General features: G+C 48.3%; 1 protein-coding gene across 1 annotated transcript in view; it reads right to left on the bottom strand.

Moving 5' to 3' along the window:
- Positions 1–5,253: 5,253 nt before the first annotated feature.
- MEGF11 (multiple EGF like domains 11) overlaps positions 5,254–26,587 on the bottom strand; it is a 211,939-nt gene continuing 190,605 nt past the window's right edge. Inside the window, 5 exon segments of the mRNA XM_086620149.1 lie at positions 5,254–5,414; positions 5,855–5,981; positions 5,983–6,062; positions 12,629–12,685; positions 19,812–19,878. Coding sequence (XP_086476275.1) covers positions 5,254–5,414; positions 5,855–5,981; positions 5,983–6,062; positions 12,629–12,685; positions 19,812–19,878 — 492 coding nt within the window.

The following is a 26,587-nucleotide window of genomic DNA, read 5'->3' as shown; positions in this document are numbered from 1 at the left end:
CTCAGTGTGGTGTTGGGTGCACTTTTTGGGAGAACTGGCTGAAAGAGTTGGGGCTGTTCAGCCTGGAGAAGAGGAGGCTCCGGGGTGACCTTATAGCGGTCTTCCAGTACCTCAAGGGGGCCTACAAGAAAGATGGGGAGAGGCTGTTCAGGAGGGCCAGTTGTGATAGGACAAGGGGTAATGGTTTTAAAATAGAGGGAGGTAGATTCAGGTTGGATATTAGGAAAAAATTTTTTACCATGAGAGTTGTAGAACACTGGAACAGGTTGCCCAGAGAGGTGGTGGATGCTCCATCCCTGGAGACGTTCAAGGCCTGGTTGGATGAGGCCCTGAGCAACCTGATCTAGTTGGAGATATCCCTGTTCCTTGCAGGGGGGTTGGACTAGATGACCTTTGAAGGTCCCTTCCAACCCTAACGATTCTATGATTCTAACTGGGATTTCCCCTGAAGGTTTTTGCTTACTGGAAGCTAGTTAGCTTCTTGCACCAGGCTGCGAGGAGATGCTGAAGTGGAAGTACTGCCAGAAAAGGAACCGAAAGGGTCGTGTATCACGGTTGCCTTTTTCACTCTGACCAGGCTTGTGGCTTTTTGGGGCTGCTGCAGTTGACAGGCATCACAGTCCCGCAGCTTCAGGAAGCTTTTCGCTCTGAAAAGTCTGTGAGTTCGCTCAAGTCAAACCCCTGAATGGCTTTTACAAACCTGTTATTTTTCCATGTTGCCACCAGTATGAAAAGCTGTGAGACAGTGACCTGCTGCCTTCCACAGCCAAGGACGTGCGCTTTTTGATCCTGCTTCAGTGTCCTGCTGGAGGAGCGGTGCCCGGGAGCCAGACTGCCCGTGTGTGGGGCGTGGGGTCCCCATGTCACCCGGAGCACGTGGGGCAGGGTTGGTGGCACTGGGGACAAAGTCAGTTCAGGGCCTTCAGGCATTGCAGGAGAGCCTGAGGCCAAGCCATGCTCACTGCGGGAGCTGTTGGCACCGCACTCGCTCTGGCCAGACTGGAGCACCTTTTGGAATTAACCACATCCCTGGGGCAGCCAAGTTCTAAATTTGCCAGCGGGAAACGCAGGATGAGTTTCACTTCGCTTCATTTCTGATTCACGTCAGCGGGCAGCTCGGCTCAGCGGCCGCGTCAGCCTCGGATTTCTCCTGGTTTTGTGCAAGACTCTTCCTTCTGCAGCAGATGCCAGCGCGGTGCCGCCTGCGGGAGCACGCCTTGCTCTCCGAGGCCGACGTGCCCCGGCCCCACGCAGCGTTTGCGTGCGTGTACGTGCTCCTTCCTCTGCCTCGCAACAACCACCGCTGCCTTGGAGTCCTGGGCAGCTGTGGAAGGGCTGCGTGTGCTGTTAGACAAAGTAAGAACTATTTTTTTTTTTTTCCTCTCTTCCTTTTCCCACCAGAACTTTAAAATTAATAAATGATAAAACAGGCCGTAGGAATGCTGTGCAAAAAACCTCATTTTGTACTTAGGAACTGCTGCAACGTGGCACATAAAATTTCCATGCAGGAGTTGGTAAAGCCTTCGTAAGCTGCTGACTTCTGAAGGCAAATCCAGCGGGGTATGTGCAGGGGTGGGACTCCTCACCTGTGAAAGCCTTTGCCCTGTGTTCCGTGGTCTCGCACTGCTTTTTCCTGACTAAGCAGCGGATCCCGGCTCGCCCGGGGCTGGGCGACGCTCCTGGGGCGAGATGGCACTTCACCAAGTGCTTTGGGAGAGACGATGCAAGACATTATTCTGTCCTGATCCAAGGGAGCGTGTTCCGGTCCAGCTGCTGATCAATCGTTCCCTTCTGGAGCTGGCATCACTCTGGGCTGAAGCGTCTCTTCTCTGCTAACGGGCGACAACTGATTAGAACAGATCCTGCTTCTGCGCCCTGAAATGAGCTTTCCGAGTTTCTGGGAACTCTGTATCCTGCTGCAAAACTGGATTTACCTGCCAAAAGCTTTTGCTGTCGTTCATGTACTTGAATGTCCCAACCTTAACGATTCTGAGGCTGTTCAGTGAGCAGCAGTGGTTCTTATGCTTGATGGCAGTTGAGGGTCTGACTCTTAAGCAGAAAGGACATGGAATTGTTCTGATTTAAAGACATTTTTATTAAGCTAGAATTACTTACTCTATCAGGTCAAACCTGATGAATTTCCTGCCTTAAATCGCATATTGAGTGTGGCTTGTCAAATAAGAAGATTACATGCTGGGCTTTAGTTGACAAGATTTTTAGAAATATGAAGCACAAACGTAGAAAAAGCTTCAACATGTAGCAGTCCACTGTGTTGCCTGGGAGTTGTTAATCCTGAAGGTGTTTCTGCTGCAAATCTGTGCTTGTGATTTATTGATGGGGAGCGTTGTGAAACCTGCTGTGGTGGCTGCCGGGTGCCCGGTCTTGTCGCTGCTGGGTGCAGGAGGGTAACAGCACCCGCCAGAAGGCACGACGACCTGCTGGTGTCACCGAGTGCTGTCACGACGTGCACTGCACAGCATCCCAGGAAAACCAGGGAGAGACCTGGTGTTAGTGCTCACCCCAGATGGGTCTTTGGAGGTGTGTGGGGCTTGTCTGGCAGCATTTGTGCATCACTGATGCCTCTGCTCAGCCCCGCTGAGGTTCAGCTGCTGAGGAATTGTGAGAAAGAGGCATACGGTGCCAGTTAGGTTTTGTTTTTAAAGCTGGGCGTTACTCAAAATTAACAGCCTGAATTACAGCATTGTGTTTTCTGAGAAATCCTGTGACTTCTGGCTTGTAAGCCTGATGCCCGTGGGGTTTTTTCACTGAGGGGGACAGCCCCTTCGTGACCAGCTCCATTGCCTGGAGAACTCGCACCTGAACATGGGCTGGAAGTTTTAGTCTGCAAATGAGTAGGTTTGAGAAATGCACACTGAGAGAAATTCAGTTTATTTTGTACAAGGTAGAATACCTTTGCACAGTGAACAAATATATTACAAATCTGTCTTGCCTTAAAAAAGTATTGCCATTTTGAGTGCCTATTTCCTAAGCTAATGCTAATATACAAGAAGGTACTTCTTTTTTTTTTTTTTGTATTTTTTTTGTTGTTTCCTGTTAAGCTCTATGCACATTGTTGCATTTGGTTTGAAAATCCAGCTTTGGGAAAAAAAAAAAAAAAAGAAACTGAGCACATCTCTGCTCTCTGGAGTCCCATTGCAAACTTTAGAGCAACACACACACAAACATTGGTCAGGCCGGCAGCCGAGACTGCTTGTGCTGGGTGTCAAGGCAGGTCTCTAACAAGAATATTCCTTATCAAACTGCCTTTCTCTTGATATTTTTGAGGTAAGTCTTTCTACCCATGTACATAAAATATATTCCTACTGGGCCTACAAAATAATTGGCTACTTACATCTCAAATAAGGCTTTCTTGGAAAATAAAATTACTATTGCTGATCAGCCATTGCCCCCATGCACACATGCAGCATCCATGTAACTACTTATGCATTATCCTGCAACATGAAAATCTGCTGCTCTGGAAGCCTGGGGGATCTCTGGGCTCAGCTTGGTTCTCTCGCTGCAAAACTCTTGCTCTGCACAGAGGGGTTCAGAGCCAACCTGACCACCCGGCGGGCTCCCAGCTCCACCAGCAGCACAGCGCATCGCCGGGGCTCCCCGTGCCCCGACGTGAGCGCGTATTGGCGGCGAGCCCAGGGGTGCTGTGCCAGCTGCCAGGGGCTCGGTACCACCGTGCCAGGGGCTGCGATTCCCCGAGGCGAGGGCTGAACCTGTCTGTGGGGACACAGGCTGTGATCCCACACCTGGGCTGACCCAGAGCTGGGATCAAGCCACTGCCTCCGGGCTGGAGGGCTCCTCTCACCAGTCCCCCAGACCAGCAGGTTACGCGAGTGATCATGCTTTAAGCAAACCGATTGGTGCTGGTTTTGTTCTCTTCTGCTTCCATCAGCCTGGCAAATGTGCAACAGAATATATTTTTTTTTTTTAATATTTAAGAGGCAATCAACTTTCTACTTCCACGTTTGCCTAATAAAATTACATACTTAGAATCGATACTACTTCATGCTCAAAATCTACAAGGAACTGCTTAACGGCAAGTATTCTACTTTCTAAGTCAATAAAGATTACCAAAAAAAAAAAAAAAAATCATGGTGGCTTAGTCCAAAACTTTACCATGGGCCAACCCCTTGATAATTACTTCACAAACAGCTGCTGAAAAAGAAAACCCGGTTTCAGCTCAATTTAATAACATTTCAGGTAGAATCATCAACGGATAAAGTTGCACTACATGGTAATGCACATCAAATTAAAGGGTGTGGGAAGTGGCATGCTGTTAAGTGAATCATGATGAGATGGTTTGTAAAGACGGTCTGGAGAAGCCGACGTGTCTTTATGAAAGGAAATCAAACCAGGGTTAGTCTGTGCAAACCTGCAGCGTCCCAGGGACGTAGATGAAGATGCATCAGTTTACACCACCTGACAGATCTGGTGGATTTATCTAACCAAATAGAAGCTGTAGAAGGAAAATTAAAGCCTATCTGTGCCAATCAAAGTATTTTATAGCTTGTTGAAAGTGTGGTAAGCTGGGTGTGAGACTGTTGAAATTCAAGTCATTAGCAAAGATCAGTGGACGTTTGCCAAGATGTTACGTTTTGAAAGCTGCACAGAATGTGTCTGTGTTCATATTCCTCAACTTAAATATCCTGGTACTGAATATAAAGATGAACATCTCAGTGCTGATTACCAAGCACGATCTGCACAGGTTGCACATGGTGATGGCAGTAAATGAGGTTTCCCGACAGTGAAATGACAAGTTTCCCTGCTTTCGTTCAGAAAAATGTCCATTTCCATGACAAAGATGTAAAATACGTTCCAGCTTATTCCTAGTCACCGCGTTCCTAACGGTAAAAGGTTTCTTGATGCAGTTGGTAGAAATGTACATCTGTAAGTCCTTCTACTTAGCACGTTTTTGTGTTTTATTTTACAGCAAAGCCGGGGTTAGAATACACGCCACGGAGAGTTTTTGCCTGGAGCATGTAGGCACCTTCCTGGGTGACATGCTCCAGTCACACGTGGAGGAGGCTCTTGTTAGTTCCTGTTACCCATATAAAAATGTCTTTATAAATAACCTCATGCAGCAGCAGCTGGCCTAAGCTGATGTTGTGTCACGTTAGGTCCTTGCATAAGACAGTCTGAAGTCCCGTCAGCATCCTGCAGCGCAGAAAAGGATTGTCTTCTCTTTTGCTTCCTCAGAGTCCGTGTTGGCAGCACAGTGCACCAGTGAAGTTCATCCCTTTAAGACTGCTTGTCCCAAGATGGCCCGTGCGTCGGGCTGTGCCTTACGGGGAGGAGGTCGTAGTGACTAGGAATGTGACTGTTCCTAGGCAGGTCGTATGGATTTTGGAGGTAACTGGCACTCCGACCGCGGGCGTCTTGGACCACGCTGACAGTGGGCTCTGGGGAAGCAAGGAGAACTGGGTTACGGTAACTAGCAGCACTCTCAAAATTAGTTACTCTACTTGTGTATTTTGTCACAAGCACAAAACATCAGCTTCCCAAACCATCTCTTCCCCTCGCAGCTCTACTGGCAGCACGAGGGCAGACCAGGGAGGAAAACCCCAGACAGGTCCAAGGGCGGGTGGTTCCCAAAGCCCTGCAGATAATGCCTTCAAAGGACCAGCACTCCCATGCTTTCGAAATCTTGCAGTTGGATTTTGCAGCAGTTTAAAACGAGAGCGTGAAGAGGGAACCGCAGCCCTTTTCCGACGAGGCTGGAGCAGCAATTCCCCCACTGCAGCACAGGGTGGGGCCGGGGACGGAGCTCCCAAAAAAATAAATCAGCAGCTACAATAAAACCACCTGCTGGAACAGACCTTCTGCCGCCCGCCCCACTTACCAACTTCGTAGATGTTTTTGTTGGCTGTGGATGAAGTTGGCATTTCTGAATATGGGGACTCCCTGTGACCAGGCGATTTCATCTCCACGTAGCTGCTCTCGGAGTGTTTGCACGTTAAAATGGGGGGGGTCTTTGATGGTGGCGTATGGGTTTTCGCTGCTGTTCAGAGAACAAGTGCTGGAGCTGCACACAGATTCTTTCATATAATCTGCAAAACAAGAGCGGGGTGGGGGTGTTAGAGTTGATAGCTGGCTTAGGTTAACTACAGCTGAACCTCTGCAGGAGGGGTGGGGAGGGACAAGGGGCCGGGGGTAAGGAAGGTCCTTGAAGCATCCAGCACAGACACCCGACGCTTGTGCTCTGGGTGTGACCAGACCATTGCATCCACAACTCACTAGCAGGAAAGAAATAAAAACCTGCTCGATACCGAAGGTTTTCCTGGAAAAGGTTCTAGTTGTCGTTTCCTGCAATATTTAATTTGAGGTGGCAATCCTTTTCCTCCCTCCCCGTGATTCCTAAGGAGCAACGTTTTAATCTCGCTCCGCCTGCCCCGCAGACCCATGCACGTGGCCGTGGCGAGTCAGCTCGGCGAGCAGGACCTTCTGCTGGCACTTGGCCTGCTGGGCCAGCTGCAGGGTGAGTGCCCGGGGGGGGCTCTGGTCGACATCAAATGCCGTATGTTTGAATGCAAAACATTTCCAGGAGATGTAGAACTGCATCAGTGCAGCGTATGCACATATGTCCCCTGAGAGCTCCGGTTTCTGGGGCTATCTAGCACCAGGAGAAACCAAATTTGTCATATTCCCTCTGCCAGTAAGACTGGGAAGAGGCTGCTCCTGCTAATGGGGAACGCTTGGGTTTCCGCAGGGCAGGGGACAAGCCTCCATCTGAGTCTTGCTTTTGCTTTTGTTTGGTTTTTTTTTCCCCCCCGTCGCTGTAGACATCTACTGCTCCTCTCCCCTAGGCTGGAGGAAATGGGAGATGGTGACGGAGGAGACGCCACACGGGTAGAACAAGGTTGGCGTGAGGGTTGCAACCACTGGTCTCCCCTGTCGGTGACCCTGGCTGGGGTATGCCAGCCTGCTGCAAGGTACAGTGCCAGTCTTGCTTTAAAAATAATAATAAAAAAAACAACAATAGAGAATAAATAGGTCTTAACATTGACATTCAAGAACGTGCCATTGCTGCTGTGTGCATCCTGCTGGGCAGTGCCATTAATTTAGAATTAGAGCGATGCAATGAAAGATGAGGCATTTTCTTGTGCTGGGTTACAGTACAAAGGCAGATCCTGGTATATATGAAATACTCCCGGTGAAATAGCGGGACTTGCAAAATAGCTGCAATCCCAGCTGCCCCCGCTGTCTACTATGGGAGACAAAAAGAGAAATTCAGGTTAAGAAATAGACAGACAACAAGATATCGCTTCTCCTTTACAAACCTCGTCTCTGTGCCTATCCGCCCCGTCCTGCTAACGCCCTTCTGCGTCACTCTGCGCTGCAACGTCCCCTCCAGCAGCTCTGGGGTCCTGGCTGTGTGTCTGTGTGTCCCTCAGCCCCCGGGCCTGGTGCCCTTTGTCTTGGCTCAGCTGGGGCACAGCACCGAGTCGACATTCTGAGCAAGGTGTCGGGTCGTGCCCTGCGGCCGGCAGCAAGCTGCTGCATTTCCGTGCTCCAATTTCGGGGGCACGAGCAAATCTTTAGAGCCCTCAGCTCTGGGGATCAGTGAAACCAGCTTGGTAGGAAGCTCCACTGGAAAAGCAAACCAGCTGGAGCGTGCTGGTACATGAGGGCTGGCAGAGGCCCTGGCACCAGTGCACTGTTTAGTTAGTGATAAAATTAAGAAACTCCTCGTCTGACTTCAGCCTGGGTGAGATTAACAATGCCTTTGCTTCAAAGTGAAACACTCTTTTGGTAGATCGCAGGAACCAAAGCAACACAAATATTCCCCAGCCGTTGGCAGCAGGGTTTGACCCTCCAGCTTTACCAGCCCCGTCTGGTACGGGGCAGTCAGGGCAAAGCTGCCCCATCCTGTCCTTTTAATGAGCCATGGAGCAACCCTGCAAGACCAAAGGCTTCCGCACACGAGCGAGCTCCATGTTATCAGTTTTTGCTACGTGTATGACTTCAAGTAAGGTGCCACGCAGTCTAGGATCCGTTAGTGTTTAAAGGTGAGGAGACAATAGAGGAAGACCAACAAATCCTATAATAAAATCTTTAGGCTAAAAATCCCTGTGCTGAACGGACTGAGCCCCGTCCTCGGTCACTGGGCAGGTTGTACGTGGCGGAACTGTCTCGTGGAGCAAGGAGCTGAAAACGTGCCCGAGCTGCCACTGGGGCAGGAGCACTCACCACTTCAGGGACACGGCCCCGATGAGGGGGAGAGGCTCAGCCCTGAGCCTTTTATTTCATTCTTGGCCAAAAAAAGGCTCAGCTCCACCTGCCAGCAAGTTACAGCTGCTGGTGGCTGCCAGGAGTACGTAGTGCTCGTTGGGAGAGCCTGGGCAGCTTTTGGTAAGCCAGCTCCAAAGTTTGGGGGCGAGAGGACAGGAAGACAGTCCTCTACAAAGCAGCCCCTGCCAGCACCACGGCTGGGAGGGAACAAAGCAAAACAGAACCGGGTTTAAATTCATAAAATGTAGATTATAAAAGACTGCTGGCTGCTACAGCGAAGAAGAGGGGAGAGCGAGAAGTCCTGCTGCTGCTGTGCTGTGTGGGTCAGTGCCCGTTTGTTTAAGAAAGTGGGCACATCAGAGCTGGCAGAGGCAAAAATCCCAGCACAGCATATATTTTATTAAGTCCATCTCAGCTACTTTCATCTTCCTAAGCTAAAATTCACCTGTACTACTGCTAGGGCTAACACCACCTCCCAGGCAGGTGTCCCTCAGGCTGGAGCCACAGCACCAGCCCTTGCCAGGAAAGACCAGCGAAATACCCCTTGGGCTGCCCAGACTCATTTGGCCTCTCCCAGGAACTGCCTTTTCCCAGGAGATATTGAGAAAGAGCACACCGAAGAGCCGATTCCCGCTGACGTAAATGGGAACTCTGTGTCTAGCTGGGGCTCAGACCCTGCGCTCCGGATACACCATAATTCCCGGAGCACCAGCATATGTTTGGTAACGTCCTATACACCAGGGAGTCATCAGCCTGCGAGACACAACACGTGAGAGCGCAGAAAATTTAACTCTAGAGGATGTGGAAGCATCTGAGTTACTTTGTTATTAAGGTAATTTGGAGCTAATTAAAAAGTCTGGCATCAATTGTCAAATCTAATTTCGTGAATTAACTTAACCCAGAACAAACGTATTTAGGAACTCTCAGCCCGTTCACCCCACGTGTGAGCTCTGGCAGTGCTGCCGTGGCGTCCTCCCACTCGTGGGGTGCCACGCTCAGCCGGACCCGTGGCCGTGCCACTGGCAGCACCGATACTGCTGGGAGCAGGTGATCAGCTGGACACGCTCCAGAAATATGGGGAATATGCCCTAATTGTGAAGTCCCTGTCTGCTGCGTTGCCTGGATACCAATCACCAGACCTTTGAAGGAGATTTTATTTTTGTTATCAGGTCTGGAAATGTACTTGTCCCTCCCACGAACCGGGTTCCTCTCTTTTGCCCTGAATATCCTCTGGCATACTAATGACCAGCCTTGGTACCTCCTGCCACGTTGGAAGTGCTAAGGAAATATGATGTGCACAGGTGAAACACTCTCCTACGAGTTAATCCCATTTATGGGTGCCGTTCGGTGCAGCCAGCCTTTCTGGCTGCTGTCTCCAACCTGGCTCACCCTCCCCAGTAACACAGCGCTGGCTTATTGCTGCTTTTCAGAGCGTGACACAGTTGTGGGGACACGTTCCTGGACAACAAACACATGAACGACACTGAACCAAGGCCCTGAGGTAAGTGCATCAGTGTTTCTAACTGCTGGAATTTTGCTGCATATTGTGCAAAGCACAGGATTTTTTTTCCTTAAAATACCCAAGGTCACATTATTCTACCAGTGCATCAGCATTCATTTAAAAAAAAAAAACCACCCTAAAAAAATAGAAAAGGTCTCAGCTACAAGGAAAAGCTTGGAAATGGTATCCCTGAACACCCCATGCACAGGAAAGAAACTGCTCTGACAACCCTGTGACTGTTCAACTGCTGTCACCACGTGGCACGGGGCTCAGAGCTGGCACTGGGGCATCCAGCCCCTCGCTGTCCCGAGGGGTTCCTGCTGCTCTGCCAGCACAAGGAGCTGTCGGACACCGCGGCGGAGCTGGGCTTTGCTGGGGCTTGTCTGTGGGTGACTGTGGCAAACCCAAACGGGCCATGCCTGACCCCTGGGCCAGCAGCACGGCCACTGCATTCCCAGTGGCAGGTTGCACAAGGGACATCCCTCTCCTGCCGCCCTGCTCCGGGGACAGCCTCAGCCAAGCCAGTGCACAGCAGGGGCTGAGGAGCTGGGGGGCTCTGGTCTCCTCAGAGGAGAACTGGGGGAAACGGGGAATGGGCTCAGCCTCAAGTCCCAGGACCCCCATACCCCCCTTCCAGCAGTGCATCCTGTGCGATGCTCTGGGCTGGGGTCAGGAGCACCAAATGGGATTTTCAGCTGCAGGCAGGCTTTCTCCAGTCAGACCTAAGAGGTACTGATGGGAAAAGACATCATCTTTCAAGTGTATGAAGTCTATAAAACCAAAGCACTCGCCTGCCAAGTCTTTTTGCTGACAGAATCCAATTGTTTGGAACTGGGAGTTTCTTTTATCTGAATGACCCTGCTTAGCAGATGCTTCCTCTCCATCTTTCAGATGGATTTGGCTTGTCAGGGCCTATGCAAGACCTGGCAGGGCAAGGAGAGCTGCACACTGAGCATCGGGCACGGCACCCAGCGCCTTCTGGCAGGAGCCTCATCTGGGACTGAGAGTGCCCACGCTGCGGCCGGAGCCCCGGGGCTGCCCGAACCCACACACTGACCTTCAGACGGGGCTGTCGGAAACCTTTAACCATCCAAAGGCAGAAGCTTCTGACAAATCTCAGCTGATAACTACCTGCAGGTTAGCTACCAAAAGTCCCTGGGAAGTCAGCTGTGTCCCCAGCACCCTGCCCTTGCCAGTGCCAGCCGTGCCCGTCTGCCGCAGCTGAGCAGCCACAAAGAACACATCGACCTTCCTGACGTGGCTTCCAGGCCTGGTTTTTCAATTCATAGGGAGATAAACACGTAAAGAAAATGGCTCAGATCCTAAATAATAAACAAAATATGTAGCAGCAGAAAATACATTTCACAGTTCGCCGTTGCTGTAATTCTTTTTCTGTCCTTCACGCTGGTACCCGCTCTCTGTGTGACTGTGTCTATGGATGGGAATTCCTGCTGCATGTGTTCAGAGCAGCTTTTAAACTTGGTAAACAGAGTAATTTGGTTCAGGCTTGAAATTGATAGTTCTGAGTAACACGAACCACTAACTATATTATACTAAGACTTTTTCTGAAAAAGGGAATCACCGAAGTAGCTGAAACCAGTGGATTGGGTCAAATATACATATATAACCCTTTTAATATTTTAAATTTAGCTTTATGAAAAAACACTTGGTCATGGATTATTGGCTTCCTTTGGTGATTCTGTGTAATAAGGTGATGTTTTAGCAAACATGATACCACTTTATTTTGTAAACAGCAGTTACAAAGTGCTTAGTGTCCTCTGGGCCTGGCTATAAACTGATCATTGATTTTATGTGGAATAGCTTTCAATATTCCTTGTTAGTTCAGATAAAGGTCTTGCTCTGTAACACCTCGGCCATAGCAGACCGGTAGGCACCTTGAAACCAGCTCTACGTGAAGGTACCACTTTCCCCATTTCTCAGCTGACACCAGCTCAAGGACATTAAGGAAAGAGGCTGTGTGGAATTTACCTCCTGGGCTGATGGAGGGACATTCCCAGCTGGTGTGTACAGACACAACAGCCTCGAATTCCAGTCAAGGACCTCAGCCTGAAACCTGCCTGTTCCAAATGAGACAGACTCCTTGCTGCATCTCCTGGACCACCAGTTCAGTGTGCCAAACCCCAGCCCGGTCAGTCGGGAGCTTGTGGGGACCACTGTGCCAAGTGGTCTTGTAGTCCAGACATAACTGGAATATTTAGAATGTAAACCTGGAGGACAAGTGAAATCTAAAAATCACTGGGCCTTGTGCTCATGACTCATCTGCGATCCCTTTTTAGAGCTGCCCTGGAGTCAATGCCCATTAATTGCTTTGTGCCAGCGTGACTGGTTAATGTACTGAGTGAGGTCTTTTCTCAAGCTCTGCTATAAATCTCCTTCAGCAAAGGCCACGGAGCAGGGTCAGCTTGTTTTCTGGCGGCTTTGTTTAAGCTCGGGATGGCTGGGAGCCTTACGGAGCCACAACATAGCAGGCAAACGCACCAGTCTGTCATCAGCAACTGCCACCAGAAAGCCCTCGTAGGATGGCTGATAGGTTCTAAAGAGCTTCCCCTGGCCAGACAGCTCCACCTGCACCTCCTGTCCCGGCAGCAAAGCCCTCCCTCTTTGTCTCATGCTGCTTTGCCACGGCAGGAGCCTCCGGCCTTTCAAGACTTGCATCCATAATTCATCCACAATTCAAGGGCCCCAGACATCTGGCTGGGAGTCAGTGCTGCCAGCTGAGCCACGCAGGTGGTTTTTTGGGTGGGTAATTGCTCTGTCCCTGCATGGCCGCTCTCCCGGGTGCTCGGGGCTCCTAGCTCACCTCTTCTACGACACCCTCCTCAACCTCTTTGCCAGGGTGGCTGCGGGCACTGGATACCATACCTTTGAAGCTTTTTTCCATTATGTATGTGTTCTGACGTCTATCCATCCCACAAGCACCTGCATAAAAATGATATATAATGGAAAACAAATAAATATTTATGTAAATTGGATTGCTTTGACTACTGAGCAGCACATATTCTTTCCTCTAAATTGTACATCAAGGCCCTCGTTTATGAAGGCTCTTAAGCACATCCTCAGCTGTAAGCACGCCCTCAGCTTCAGTGGGGGTTCGGTGCACACCTAAAATTATGCATATGCTTAAGAGCTTCCCTGGAAGGGAGGGCTTTCCTGAAGCAGGGTACTGCTCATTACCAAGAACAGCTATCCATCAGGAGAACAGCAAAAAAAAAAAAAAAAAAAAAAATCATCTGCTGATACGTTCATCGCTGAAACACCGGGTTGGGTTAGTAAGAGAAGCCTAAAACGTATCTTTTCAAATTGGAGTCCGCAGGTCACGTTACATTACTCTGTGACTAATTTTAGGCTTTGCTTCACTCGTGGATAGTATGTTATTTAATTCACAGTCGTAGATTCTAAGGTGTGCACAATCTTTCTAAATCACCTAATATGGGTTTACTTATAAATTTGCACAGTTCAACGACTGATGTGATGATAGTCCCTCGGTGACTGCAGCAGCCTGCGAATGCAGCAACCCAGAGCTGATAGCAAAGACTTCTGCATTTTGCAACTCCTTAAGAACCTGCTGTTCCCTGCCGAGGCAGTGATACAAGGGGATGGGAACCTTTTCCATTTTCACTACTGCAAATTATCCCAGATATCAATCAAAAAGAAAATCTAATGTAAACCTTTAAATCTTTTTAACTACAGAGTCTGTTTTTTTTTATTGACTAGCAAAATCAATGCGAATTTGGTTACTGAGATAGAAATGTCTTTGTGGCTTACGGGATTCCCAATTAAGTAACTGAGTTACACTGGTAAAAGAGCCCTGCAAACAGCATGTCCCAGAGGTCTCCCAGCTATCTGTCCTTGCATGTCCTCTGGTCTCTACAGAAAAAGCTGTCACCACCACTGGCAATACCATACCAGTCTCTTTTTCATGACAGCTTTGTTTTTTTTCTAAATAAGGAAAAATCACTAAATTAGACAATAAACGTGTTACTGGCACATCAAAGACAAACCCCTTTGCTCCGATTCTCCAAATGTCCATCACTGAGCACAGGAAAAGGGCTGGTGGTACACGACTGGCTCTCTGTGATAGGGCCCTTTCTGCCCAAGAGTGACTCCCCCAAACCATTTGAGCATCTTCTGCTTTGTTTCCCACCACTTGTCTTGAGCCAATTCCCAGACTCACTCCCTGAAAGAAGGCGCAGAGGGTGCTTTGGGCATAGCTTTTTCACGTAACACTGTATTAGCTCTGCGCTTTCTCCCTCTCCTGCATTCTGCAAAGGCAGAGTCCTGAGTGAAGAGGATGGAGCTAATTCATCCCTTGGCTCACATCCACAGGGCTGGTGCTCTCTTTCCCAGCAGCGATGCTCCCAAAAGCCATCCCTGGTGATCACAGGTCCTCCTGAGCAAGCCTCCAGAGGCAGGAACGCCCAAGTGGTATTTGGCCCAGCTCCGCAGGCAGACACGCAGGGTGCCTCCGGCGAGAAGCAGCTCACACCCCACGGAGCAAGGCTGGCATGTAAGAAGCTGCTGAGCACACAGGTGGGGTTATGGGGTGAAGAGGGTGACACCCACAAAGAGAGAGAAGCAGCTGGGAAATAAGAGACTCAGGCTGACCGGGTGGGAGGTGGAGTGGACACAGCATTGCTCATATAGTGCAACAGCAACACGGGAAGAGCCTCTGGCTTTGGAAGACTGGGATGAGTAACTTTGGTCAGGACCACGATCTAGTCCTCCTCAGCAGCTTTAAAATATTGACCAGTCGTGTTGGAGTTAAGAGACAAAACGAGCATCAAAAAACATAGGAGTGATCCTGTAGGACAGGGTCCTCATAACTGCTGGAGATTAACGAGATGGTTAGAATAAGGACCATGAAGAACAGTGACATCAACACAGAGGCTACCCAGGGAGTGGTCACCTGTGCTCACTGCACAGTCCCTCGTACAAGAATATTGCATCTGTTCTGAGCATCCTGATCAGACCTTTATAGAAATGTTCCCACTGCAACTGTTAAGACCTGCACTAAGGCTGGAGCCTTGGGGCTGCTGCGAGGACGCAGCAACACCAACCGGTGCTTTCGGTGGCTCGGAGGGGAAGGACTCCACCTTCTGAGCATATTTCGTTAGCTCAGCTCCACGCGAGCTCCTGCCAGTCCTATTGGAAATGTCAGGCATGTCTGGAAGGGCTTCTGCAGCAGCAGGAGATCCCTGTGCCTGCCCTGGGTAAGCCCAAACTTGCTGGGAGACCCTCCCGGAGGACAGGCTGCAGTACTGACACAGAGTTCATCTGGGTGAACCTGACTGCTGGTTCTGAGCCAGGTACAAGTCAGTCCCTGTCCACGCTGAGCTGCAAAACAGCACACTGCCACGCTTGAGCTCTGTTCTCACTTACTCCAGTGTAGCTGTAGGAGACTGAGAATCCTTCCTACGGGAGGATGGCTAGGAAAAAGTGGGATACACCTGCTAGGAAAGATGCAGGTAGGATTGATGCTGCCTTGGGAGGGCTACACGACCCCTCAAAGCCCTTCCCAACCTATTTCCTGGAATTCTGCCTTTAGTCTTCTTTCATGTCTGTTATACTTCTGCAGATTTTATGACCCATTTTTTGTGAATTCATTGCATTCCTCAGGAGGTGAAATGAATGATGGATGCATTCTTTTTTTTAAACTGCAGAAGTAGTTAATGTGGAAAAGCCCTAAACAGGCCAGGAATCTGGCACTTCAGGAAAGTGTAGGTTTGAGTTTGAAGCTAAATTGTCTGCTGGGGTGAAATCAGAGTCTCGTCTGGAAATACTTTTCCACACCTCTTGGCTTTGAGAAAAATGCAAAAGCAGCTCTGAATCAAACTTTGTGGCTTTGGTCCTCTGGAATAAATGCAGCTTTGAGTCACTCAAGATGTGCTGCAAATCACACTTTAGCTCTGCATTGAGATATGCTGTTAAAAAAAGTTACAGACAAACCCATTTTTGTCTGCAGCCCGCTGTGCCCAGCACTCAAGCTAATGAGCACAACAACCTTTTCTGAACTCTGTAGGTGGTTTGGGACTTTTGACTGGCTTGGAATAGGTGCTGGATTCTGCAATTGCTTACTGCAGACTAGACCAGAGCAAGAGAGATTAGTCACAGGGCAAACCATTCCGGTTCTGCAACAAGAGACAGCAACAGAAAATGCAAAGACAAGCCATTCCTTGAAACGAGTAGGACAAGGCTGCACTGACCAGGGAGTGACACACAGCGAAGGTGACAAAGTGGCCTCTTCTAGGCACCACAGAATCCTCAAACTCTGATCTCTCAGGCACACGTCCATGAGAATTACTTGTGCAGATGTGCTCGTCACTGGACTCCAACTCCATTTAACAGATACGATTCTCTCTCTGACAAACCCTGATGTTTGATGCTCACAAGCAACTGTGCCAGCAGTGAAAACACAGGCTTTGTTCTGCTCCACGCACTTCCCAGTTGGAAAGAACACAGACCTGGCAACTGAAGTCCTGCAAGACAGGCAAAATACCTACAGTCTGATAAGATCCACTCTATGGGTATGTACAGCAGGAATACCTATGTGTACTTTTATGCAGATACAATATATGCATAGACATGCACATGTATACAGAAGACTCGTGTTTTCTGTGCACTTTCTTCTCGTTAGGCTCAAAGAGAGCCCCATTGATATCAGAGGGAACATACACATTGACTTAGATAGGCATTACATTGGTCCTTAATTAAGACTAAATAGATTTTAGTTTGCTCATGGATAGCAAACAGCCTCTGGCCATCTGCCCCGCACGCTTCCCAGGAAGCCAGTGCTGGATCACGCGGATTCACTCTCGTTTCCTTGCCGTGTTTGCTCTATCATCACCTTGATCTGTGCCGCTGTGGCAGTGTGTAGGACATGCATCTGGAATAAGGACTGTGGTGGACTTTGAAATGAGCTGTTCCTTCAGCCTTGAGCCCCCTTGGTATGACCAGCCCCTCCTCTGCTCTCTCAGAGAACACTTTTCCTTCTTTCCCTTTCCAAATAAAATATCTGAGGAACGACTCCTGGCCCAGCAAAGGCCAATGAGGTACACTGTGAGCAATCAAAAAGTGTTTTCCAAAGCTGTAAAAGCCCAGCCTGCAAGAGTGAGGAGAGCAAAGAGGGGTTAATTAAAGCACTTATGTGCCCGTTACCTGTGGGATGGCCTTTTTGAGCTACACAAGCCAATGGAAAGTACACGGTATTTCCAGAAAGCGTTCTGTCGATCCTCTTTTAGACACAGATATAGAGACACATTGCTTGGAAGTGAGGAGCTGTGGTGCCAAGCACAGAGGAAAGGGCACGGTAACACTGATCAGCTGAGCAGGAGTGCTCTGCTTCTGCTAGAAACTGTCTGGCTTCTCCTGAGCTGCCAGCTGCTGCTCCTGAGGAAGGCAGCACCTTCTCCTTGGGAACAGCTGCTTCTCCTGCCCTCCCCGAGCTGTGAGATCGAAGGGGAGTGTAAGCCTGGATCCCGTGTGGTATCGAGAAGAAAGATTTTCCCCATCAGAAGAGTCCCTGAATCCTTAGAGCCAGTCCGAGCACAGCTACGATGCTGAAAAGTGATGGTGTGCTGCAGTTCAAAATACAAAAGGTGTCAGCCTGGGACAGGCCTGGACTGCATCCAACTTCGAACACAGTACTTGGAGCAAAAATGCATTTCACAGGTTACAAAGAGTTAAGAAAGCTCCTTATGATTGCAGGTTCTAGAAGATGGAGAGTCTGAGTTAATTTTCACACGGATATTCTTACGGTCTCCTTTCCCCCAGCCATAATTCATATTTACGACACTTGAAATTTGTAACAAGGCTACAGACATTTTTATGAGCCTGATGCTGTTTCTCATCTGGTTGGTTCAAAGAGCCTGTCCTTTGGGACCACTGCCTCAGCCGGAGGAGTCGCTGGCTGCAGACCCAGGGAGGTGACCAGAAGAACTGAGGGTTTTCCATCCATTCCAAATTTCTCTTCAATTTCCCTTTAAGTCGTTTTCCTTGCCTCTAACTCACGCATCTGCTCTCTAGAATATGTCACAGAGTCACAACAGAGTTGTCCACCTCTACTTTAACCAGTTTTAACTGAATCCAGCCTTGCACAATACTTGGCTGCTATATATGACGAGGCCCTGAGCAACCTGATCTAGTTGGAGATATCCCTGTTCCTTGCAGGGGGGTTGGACTAGATGGCCTTTGAAGGTCCCTTCCAGCCCTAACCATTCTATGATTCTATGATTCCAACACATGAGCTGGAGCATCCGTGCCATAAAAACTGACAGTGGGACGGGAAGGTGGTACAGCTCTTTAACTCTTCAGTACTTCCATGTACGACCTGGTGTATAGGTTGAGATCCCTTATGTGACCTTATTAGGCTTCACTTATATTTTATGTTTTCAATTCAAAATTGGAGTTGTTTGCTTTCTTCTGAAATTGGCACATATAAGTGGCACCTGCAGCTTTTACTGCACAAAAGTAACATCATGAAATGGAAATATTTGACAGTTTCATGTAAAAATTGCCTTGATCAAAGCAAGAATTCAACATTATGAAAGTTAGCATAAGGAAGCTTAAATTTGGTACTGAAAGGGGAGAAAAAATACCTAATTTTTACTAATTAGTGTGAAACAGACATTTAAAAAAAAAAACCAAAACAAAGGAAAAAAGATGTCTGGGGTGCAAAATGCTACATTGTGACTGTTTGCTGGAGACCACTTAGCTAAAGTATTTATCACTTCTACATCATTCTTACTGCAAAGGCATCGCTTCTGCTAGTAAAATAAAATGCATGAATGCAGGACAAACGTGGCACACAGGGAGTCCAGGACACCGCAGGATAAAAGCAAATAAAGCTAGTGAGCAAAGCAGTAAAATGATAAAAGGAAAATTAACTTGATTTGAGGAGCATTTGGAAATCCTCACCACCCCTGCCTCTCCACGTCACGTACAGATAAGCACAACAGCACTTCTGCAGCTTATTGTAGAGAAGAAAACATTAATGGTTGATATGGTTGATAGCAGTGGAAAAGGCTTTGCACTGAAGCTCAACAGTTTTGTGATTTTCCTGATGCAGGGAAGACTTTATCTTTGGAACAAGGCATGGTGTGTGACCAAAAGAGCAGTGACAAGATGTGATGCCTGGTGGTGCCTCATGTTAATTCCTTTGCCACGTGAGCTGTGAGATAGTTGACCTTAAAAATCCTGTAATACCACTTAATACCGCACTTTCCCTCGTGCTGCATATTTTCAGTAAGATATTAGTAATCTCAGTAAAGGAAAGGGCAAATGCTTTCTGCCGTTGACAAGCTAAAATCCAAGTGCTTAGATAGGAAAACAAATAGCATCCAAAGCACTAAATCTGGATAGGTTTTGAGATAAGAGCTGCTGAAAACCCTGTTAAAACTGAAGCCAGGGAGAATAAACTCAGAAAGGGGAATTAGACTTCACTCTCGGCTTGTTTGCACTGGCTGGTTGTTCAAAATTGCTTGAAAAATGGCCACTGTATGATTAACTGGGAGATAACAGCATCTTGGATGAGGCTTTGAGCAACCTGGTGTAGTGGAGGGTGTCCCTGCCCATGGCAGGGGGGTTGGAACTGGATGGTCTTTAAGATCCCTTCCAACTCAAACCATTCTGTGATTCTATGATTCTATCACACGCTCCAGCTCCCATCAGAGGCTCCACAGTTTTATCAAGATGCCAGTATTTAGTGCTAAGCTTTATTAAGCATGAAAGAAAAAAAAACAAATTTGAGTTTTTAATGTTCTAAGTTAGTCTTTAAAAAGAACATTTATAGAGTAGATAGATAGTGATTCAACCAGGCAATATAGGAGGGGATACTAGAAAGAAGATTGACTCTGCTTTCCCATTTTGTGGTTTGTGGTAAAGGAAACAACTTCCAATTCTCCATCTTTCACTACTGGTGATTCTGATTGTGAAATAAAGACAACACCAATATTCATCATTATGGTTAATGCCTTTATGAAAGGCTGATTTGGATTTAGGATTGCTCTAAAGTCTACTAAAGTGATTAAATTGTTTAAAAATTACTGACCTAGTTCATTCAGATAGCTGTAGGATCTCCAGTCTGCAGTTTCTCTGTCAAGGATTTTGTTACTGAGCTGTTCAAAAAGTATGATAATGGGTTAATGCTGAAATAAACAGACAGTTCCCACCCAAGACTTCAGCCCAATGATGTCATGAATAAAAATGGGAGATGACTATTACCTTGGCCTCACCACTTCAGTTCTTTATCTGTACAAATTTGGCAGTTATTCACTAGCATTAGGGAAAATCACAAAGGAAAGTCACTTCACCAAGCAATGAACACAACCATGCTGGAAAATACAGGATTTCCTGGAGTAACCAGTAATCGCGACTGGAATTGCTGTACATGGAGTGACGTGCTGGCGGCTGCAAAATAACTGATGAAGATGGATGGATCAAAACCACCTACAGAAGCATGCAGACAGGAGCCGTTTGGAACGAAGGGGGTTTGCTACCACATCTGTACGTTTAGCTAAAAGAGATGCAATGGCTACACGATTTCTCTCAATTCAAGGAAAATAACATCAGCAATACGGAAGCACGAAGCCCCGTGTAGGTCTGCCAGCAAAAGCTGGGAGGAGCCCAGGGCTGCCAGCCAGACCCTACTGTTGGGAAAACACCTCTTGCAGCTCAGCAGCTGGGACCCTCCGTGTGCCCGGGGCACCGCCGGCTCCTGTGCCAGCGTGGCTGGAAAGGGGCGGCCGGGCACAGCCCGCCCTTCCGCAGTGGTACCAGCTGGAGAAGGCTGCTATGGGATTAAGCACATGTGTCAACATGCTCTTGATTGTTCTGCCATTTCTAGAAGCCTCACTTGAGGTAGGGAATGCTTAAGCACAACGTCACAAGCCAAGAACAGCGTCTGCCTGAGGGATGGGGATTTTGGGGACCTGGAGTGAGCTCGTTGGAGCATCTTATGGTGGTCAGCGAAAGGAGAGGGGCTGCTATTTTGGGGGTATGTGGCTCCACTAGACTGGGGCGCCAGGGCAAAAGTGGCTCTACAAAGTGTATGGTGACCAGGTGAGTGCCAGCAAGGAGGGTCTGCGAATCACTGTGGTTGCTAAAGCTGCTGAGTTCTCCACCTCGACATTTTTCCCTTAAAGCCACACCTGCTGAAAGTACAGCTGGTCCTGAGGAAGTGTCAGTTCAAGAGCAAATCCCAACCCCGTTCCTGAAAAATTAAAGTTATGAAGCCATCGCTGCTTCCCTGTGTCGCTTCCAAACTCAAAAGCCTCCTGCCTGTTCCAGAGGGTTCAGCTCTGCTATTTTACTATAAATAGCTCTGCTATTTTAACAATAAAGGAGGTTAAAATTGAAACAAAGTATTCAAAATTACCATAACATTTCATTTTTTCTGATCTTTCATTAATTTTTTGCTTAGCTTCCGTAACGGATTTTAAGACTTGGAACAAAAAAAACGCCACTGATGTGTTAAAGTCTATCGGGATAGAAAATCCCAGCTGGCACCCAGCACCTACAGCCAAGCCCAAAGGTATTTTCACCTGCCTTCACCATCTTATTTAACAGCCTTCAGTGCCACAGCCACCCCTCTGCAGGGTGCAGCAGCTCTGCGTTGTCCCTGTGTCTGCAGAGCACCCACTGTCCCTGGACACTGAGGATGGCTTTGCAGGAAGCCCTGAGTCTGGGTTTTGTCCTGCAAACAGGACTTCCTCGGTCTCCCCCAGTGCTCCTGGGAATAGCAAAGTGGTTCAGCCAGTCGAGTGTGCTGCAAGGAGCACGTCACGACCTGCGAGGGATGACCACATTGTGGGAGGTGGAGAAATACAGCAGGAAGGAGAAACGCTGGACACCAAGAGAGGGGAGGAAGAGTTGGGGCCAGGTGCCCTTTGGTTTAGGTAGTGGCCACACTGGGGAGGGCTTAGGGTCAGGAAAGCTCCTCTGGCAAAAGTTCCTCTATAAATAGGGCAATGGGAGCCAGCCAGCCGTTCTTCTGCGAGCTTCCCCAAAGCTGGGTGACTGAGGACAAACTGCAGAGCTCGGCACCTTCTACCTTATCTCTAGGGAAAGCATCTGCAGATACTCCTCTCTACCAGGACAACCACATTCAGGACAACTATTATATATTACAAACTGCACATCGACTTTTAGAAGCTTTTATCTGATCCCAGAAACTGGGTTTCTTTTGAGTGGAAATTTGTAGCATCCAGAGGCAAAGCCTTGCCCTCACCGACTGCATCCTGCTGGCTGAATTCCCTTGATTCAGGAGGCAGAAAGTGGTCTGACGTGTCTGCCCTGGCTTCAAGAGCCACAGGAGAAACCACAGTGCAAGCACTGCACAGAGACACAGGAGACAGCACAGACAGACACACACACACACACAATGTTGGGTCTCTCTACAAAACACGGCATAGTGTTTTTAGGGCTATTCAGCTGTAGCTTTTACACAAATAGGTTTCATCCTTTGCAAAGCATGTAATTGTGCTCCAAATGGGCTGAACTCCAACCTGGAAGAAAGATTCAGGACACACAATAGCACAAATACACGGACCACACACACGTGTACAGAAGTGTGTATGTATATATATATAAAAAAATAAACATGTATATAAAAGTATACACACAGGGGGACACAGATAGATTAAAGGCAGCACGCTGCAAGGAGCCCATTTCGAATTCAGCTGAAAGCCAGGCTCTGGCTGAAAGGGATCCTGTTGCTGAGCCACCAGCACTGACCTTGAAGCAGGCACTAATTCAGGGCGGTTCTGTGCCCTGCGCGGTGCGGGAAGCGAAGCCAGATGATCACCACGGTCCCTGGTGGCCTCACAGTCCATGAATCTCACATCAGACAGCACCAGCAGCGCGGTGACAGCTATATCGAGTGCCTCGTCCTGTTCCTTCTCATTTTCTGTCTCTATATATTCCCACTAAGGTAACACGTGTCATCAGCTCATTAGGCACCTCTGCACCAGCTGCTCTCCTCAAGGACATGCCCAGAGCAGAAAGTTGCTAAAGCTGGTTGCCTGCAATATTTCTAGAGCAACCATTGCCCAAGAGCAGCGGCTGTGACTGCGCATCCTTGCTCCCGGCACGGGCTGTGCCTCCGGCATCTCCCAGTTGGCAACACAGGAGTCATTTCTTTATCACTCAGCAGCTCCTGGTACTCCCCCAGAATTGGGAACATAAACACCGAGAGCAGATACAGGGGATGGATGGATGGATGGGGCAGTTCGAGCAAGCAAGGAACGGCCAGGGGATGAAAAGCAGGTTGTTTTGGAATGTGGTCACAGAGGGTGGAAGCCGACGTTCCTGGCCCCGCGCTCGGCCGGCGTAAATCAGCACAGCCCCACTAACGGCACTGGCAGCTTTCGTCAGCGCAGCCCACGGCTTTTTTCTTAATTTCAAAAACGTGCAGCAATAACACGAATGCTGATTTTTTCAATCCAGCTGCACCACTGAGATCACAGTTATTAAAGTCGTTGAGTTTCTATTAAAAGCCGTGTTTTTGCAGGATTTATAAATCAGCTCACAAACCTAAAATTTGGCATGAAGAGCCACGGGCTAGAACTGATTTCATTTAATGAAATGATTTGGGGACATTTCTAAGTTTTTCAGAACGCAGTAATTACAAAGAAATGTGATCATAGCTGCCTCTGTGCTACTATCATTTTTTAACACACTATAATTTGTTAACTTTTTTTTTTTTTTTAAAAAGATAGAAGATACTTCAGTTTTTAGTGTGAAGCAGAATTGCTTTTCTGGAGGAAAAAATACTCCATAGTAAATTTACTCACTAAAAATCCTGGCTTGTAATTTTAGCAATTTGGTTAAAACTACCTCATATCTGGCAACTTAGCCTTGAAGATCAACGAGATACTTGCTGGAGTAATGCAAAGCCATTATCCGCCCGTCTGGAAGAGCTGGGTGGGTGACAGTGGCAAGCTGGCCACCAACACGCCATTCGTCGTGCTCAGATCTTCTAAGAAGTCCGTGGTGATCAGGCAAATAAGTGCTGCAGGAATTCCATCACACCCTTATCCTCCAGGAGACAGACTGCTAAGAGTTTTGCCATTAACTTCCCTGGCTACTGACTTCAGGCTTCCCTGGTCCAAGCCCGTGTTCCTCAGTTTTAGGTGGCCATCCTGAACGCACTGCAGCGGTGCTGTATTTGCAGGCCTCCTTCTTCCTGGGTAAGTTTTAGTCACAGGTACTTTAATGATGCTTTACGTGGTTGAATTCCTTTTTATTAGCTCAGTGACATCCAGTCAGACCATTTCCAGCGACCTCTGTTTTGCAGTTTCTACTTTTATGTGAAGTCTTTGGTAGAATTTAGAGCTCCCTTTAATAGATGTGAATCTGCTGGCTTTAAAAATTCAGGACATCTAATAGCAATTGATTTTTACGATGTCTCTAGAAACCAGCAACACCTGGTTGTTCTCCGAGAACGCTGTTCTCCGTCGGTAGGGAGCGAGGGTGGAACTGAGAGCTCTGCAAAAGCACAAGGTGAGATGAATCCTCCCTTTGCTTGTGACACACCAGTGCAGCAGCCTCACGCTTTACGCAGAGCGCTCTTCACAAACTTCTGCAGCCTTTTGTAAAAGTGAGATACGTTCCTACATCCATGCACAATTCAAAAGCTCCAATACAGGGCTGGCATTGGAGCACCAAGAGTGGTTCTGTGAATGGTCCCACCAACCTCCCTCGGAGTGAAACAGGTCCTCAGCGCCTGAAAATCTGGTCTCTAACTGAAGCCACGAGAGCTCGGATGTGAAGACCCGGGTATGGAGGTAAGCGTGGATCTATTTTTCTGCTTTGGAAAACTCCAGTGCAGTGATTGCGTGGCACAATTTCACTTGAGTTCAGGTACAACGCTCCTTGGTAACTTGCAGCATGGTTATTATTTGCTGCTGCATAGATCATAAGAAGAAAGGCCAAACCTACTTGCAGGAGCTAATAAGCAAAGGTCAAACTTTGGCTCCACTTAAACTGAAAGTAAAATATCTATTGACTTCCCTAGGGCCGGCATGCAGCCAAGCTGACTTGGCAAGCTCACTCACACGGGAAGAGCATTTACTTGAAGCGAGGTGCTGGTAATCAAAAACTTGCACTGAGATGCAGGAGCCTCTGCCTCCTCCTTAACCTCAGAGATGCAGAGCCATTCTCCTGGACCTTGCCCAGAGACATAGCTCAGCCCTACCAACTCCTGCTGGCAGCCGGAGCGGGCTTGAGGGATGCAGGACTGGAAGGGCTTTGACCACTGAGTCCCTGAATCCAGCCACCTTTTATTGCAAACACCCCGGCACATCATCACTAGATAGCTGATCAAGCTCCATTTTAACAGTAATCAGATTTCTTTGTCCCATTAGTCCTACTGGGAAGCTATTCCAAAATCTCACTGATCTGATGTTTGAAATTTAATTTCCAGCTTTGACGCATTCATGGCCAGTTCATCCTCATTTGTTCTTGTGCCAGCTCTGTCATCTCACTTAAATAGCTCTTCTCCCTCCTAGTGTTTACCTCGTCGTATTTATGATGGCAATCATACTCCCTCTCAGCGTTCATTTTGGTAGATAAAAGAAGCCAAGCCTTTTTTCAGTCTCTTCTCACACGCTCCCCCTTATCCTCCCACTTGCTTTTGCCTGCATGTGTTCCAGTCTGAGCGCTCCACTAGCACAACTAACCAGTCCTGGGTACACCAGCAGGATTTTAATGCCTCCACTCGTCCTCGTCTCTCAGCAACTTCCAAGTTTTTACCTTCAGGACATGCGTAGGGTCCTGGGCAGCGGCCAAATTTCTGTCTGGCAGAGGGGAAACGAGGAGGTGAGATCCCTTCCCCCTGGTCCTAGAAGAGATGCTGGAAGGCTTGGCACTGCTCCCTTCCTATGAAGACAGACCTGTCCCACAAACCGTGGTCAGTGCAACGCTGGCCCTTCTGGCTTCTGCTCTCAGCCACCCTTGCCCACCTTGTTTCCCTACTGGAGTTCCCACTGTGTGCACTGACACCAGCAGCAGGGTCAGTAAACGCAGTGGACGGCGTAGGACAGCTGTGCTCGGCGCCCTGCAGCCAGAGTGACCCCAGTGGGGCCAGTACGGCACTGGGAGAGGAAAGCAGAGACAGCAGGAAGGAAAACAGGCAGAACGCATGTATGGTTGGGTGAGAACAGAGCATAGGGAAACGGATATGGGAGGGAACAGGAAAGGTAATAGAGTGGAGAGAACACCAAGGGAAGAGGAGAGAAAAGGCAAAATAAGGCACAGGAAGAGAGAAGAGGACAAGAGGGGCAGGGGGAGCACATGAAAGAGAGAGAGCCGCCTCAAACTGGAGCAGAGCTGCATCTCCCAGTTGCTCTGTCTTTGTACCTTTGCCCAAGCTGTCTCTCTGAAAGAAGTGATAGAGGAACGGCTCCAGTCCATCACCTCAAGGCACGATCTCCTTTGAGCACAGGAAGGATAATACAGCCAGGGCTCTGGCTCAGCAGTTCGGAGATTCCTCTGCCATTCTTTTTTTTTTTTTCATTTCGCATCTGCGCTGGTTCCTTTGTGACCCCAGCTGGCACTATAAAGAAATGAATCCTCCAAGTACAACTTGTGCACATTTCCCTGCAGAAAGTGGGAATGGCACCAGGGAAACTGATTTGGAAATGAAACTCGTTAAAGGCAGCCATTAGGGGCTTTATATGCTCTTTTGTCTTACTTGGCTGGAGGACTGCACAGACAGAAGCAGCGTATTTTTGGCCATCCTCAGCTATTCAGTTCTGCAAAGAATTCTCACGAATAAGTAAGACGATGGGAGATCTAAAGGAAATATCAGGTCACATATTTTGATAA

This window comes from Tauraco erythrolophus, chromosome 14 (assembly GCF_009769465.1).
Source record: "Tauraco erythrolophus isolate bTauEry1 chromosome 14, bTauEry1.pri, whole genome shotgun sequence".
In the NCBI taxonomy this organism is placed as follows: domain Eukaryota; kingdom Metazoa; phylum Chordata; class Aves; order Musophagiformes; family Musophagidae; genus Tauraco; species Tauraco erythrolophus.
Note: the sequence above shows the minus strand (reverse complement) of the source record. Positions and strands in the feature narration are given on the sequence as shown.